The following is a 1,533-nucleotide window of genomic DNA, read 5'->3' on the forward strand; positions in this document are numbered from 1 at the left end:
TGGCACAGTAATACAGGGCTGTGTCCTCGGGTTTGAGGCTGCTCATCTGCAGGTATGCCATGTTCTGGGAGTTGTCTCTGGAGACGGTGAATCGCCCCTTAACAGTCGGGGAGTACCTCTGGGTGGATCCATCAGGATTAATATCACCCACCCAGTCCAGCCCCTTCCCAGGAGCCTGGCGGACCCAGTTCATGTAGTAGCTACTGAAGGTGAACCCAGAGGCTTTGCAGGAGAGGCGCAGAGAGTCTCCAGGTTTCCTCACGTCTCCTCCAGACTCTACCAGCTGCCCCTGGGACCAGGCACCTGAAAAGCAAGGTAGGATCCAAGAGTAACTAGTATCAGGGCAGCATCCGTGCAAAGCTCCCCTCCCCTACCTGTGGGAAGATGACATACCTTGCAGAGCTGCGGCCAGGACAAGCAGGTGGAGCCCAAGTCCCATCTTCCCTGGTGCTGGGGGAAGCTCTTGTGTGTTGGTGGTCACTGCCTGGACCTGAGGGCTATGGGTTGTCTGGGCAGCAGGACAGAGTGATTTATACCGGGCGGCCTGTCTGTGATTTGCATGTCCCCTGGCTTATAGCACCCTGTTGATTTCCCCAGGGAGGGGGATCAGTTGTGCTGGGCACAGACAGTGGCTGGACCCTCCCATCCCATGTGTCTGGGTACCTCCCACACCAGGCTCTGGGGCTTTATTTCCTTTCCCTTTGCTGAAGGGACCTGTCCCCTCAAAGACACACCATTGTGGATGCCCTGGGCAGGGATTTGTATGTGCTTTCCCTTTTGGGGATAAGAACCGAGAGCATTTGAGTCCTGCCCGCACCCAGCACTGGTCAGAGTCTGTGTGAAGGAGACTCATCCCCCTGAGGCAGGGCAGGGAGCTGAGCAGGAGATGGGGATTGCTCAGGCTGCAAAAGGGTTTCAGACAGCCACAATCCATCAGGTGCTGGGAATCCTTCCTCTGTGTGATCCCGTGTGCCCATCTGCCTCCCAGCATGTGGCCTTTTGCTTGTCTAGTGTCTGGGGTAGAAGAAGGGCTGGGGCAAACCTTTCCATGGCAGGTGCTCGCAGGGAGTCTGGCAGGGAAGTGTACCTGCTATAAAGCAGCCTGCAGGGGATGAGGCCTGTTACTTTTATCATCTCCTTCCTCTCCTCCTCTCCCATGGCTGTTGGGGCTGGGTGGGGCCTGTTTCCCAGGGGGTGCAGGGACCACTTTCATGATGGGAGCTGGTCTCTCCTGCTGCACTGGAGAAACCCAACAAGCTCCCTCTGGTCACCACTGTGTGGCTGTGATGTCCCTTCCCAGCTCAGAGTGTGAACCCACATGGCTGCTGCACTCCAGGTGCTCCATGGTAGGAGTGACTCCTGCTTCCTCCTGGCTGGCTGTCATCCACCCTTGCTGGGCTGTCCTGAGCAGTCACAGGCAGCCCCAGGCGAGCTGCGAGTGTCTGTAGCACAGGACGTTTTTCCCCACGCTCAGCACCAGCTTGTAACCCACCCCCGCAGCCAGCCTGGGCCCTGGGCTGACTCCCGGCTCAC

At 58.1% G+C, this 1,533-nt stretch overlaps 1 gene segment (V, D, J or C); it reads right to left on the bottom strand.

Annotated features, from left to right (window-relative positions):
* Positions 1-6: 6 nt before the first annotated feature.
* LOC112549043 lies at positions 7-516 on the bottom strand (the record flags this gene model as incomplete). The annotated part of the segment is given in 2 exon segments: positions 7-303; positions 394-516. Coding segments are annotated over 2 exon segments (343 nt in total), but the record flags the coding sequence as incomplete, so codon positions are not given.
* Between the last annotated feature and the right edge of the window lie 1,017 nt (positions 517-1,533).

This window comes from Alligator sinensis, unplaced genomic scaffold, assembly GCF_000455745.1.
Source record: "Alligator sinensis unplaced genomic scaffold, ASM45574v1 scaffold2095_1, whole genome shotgun sequence".
NCBI lineage: Eukaryota > Metazoa > Chordata > Crocodylia > Alligatoridae > Alligator > Alligator sinensis.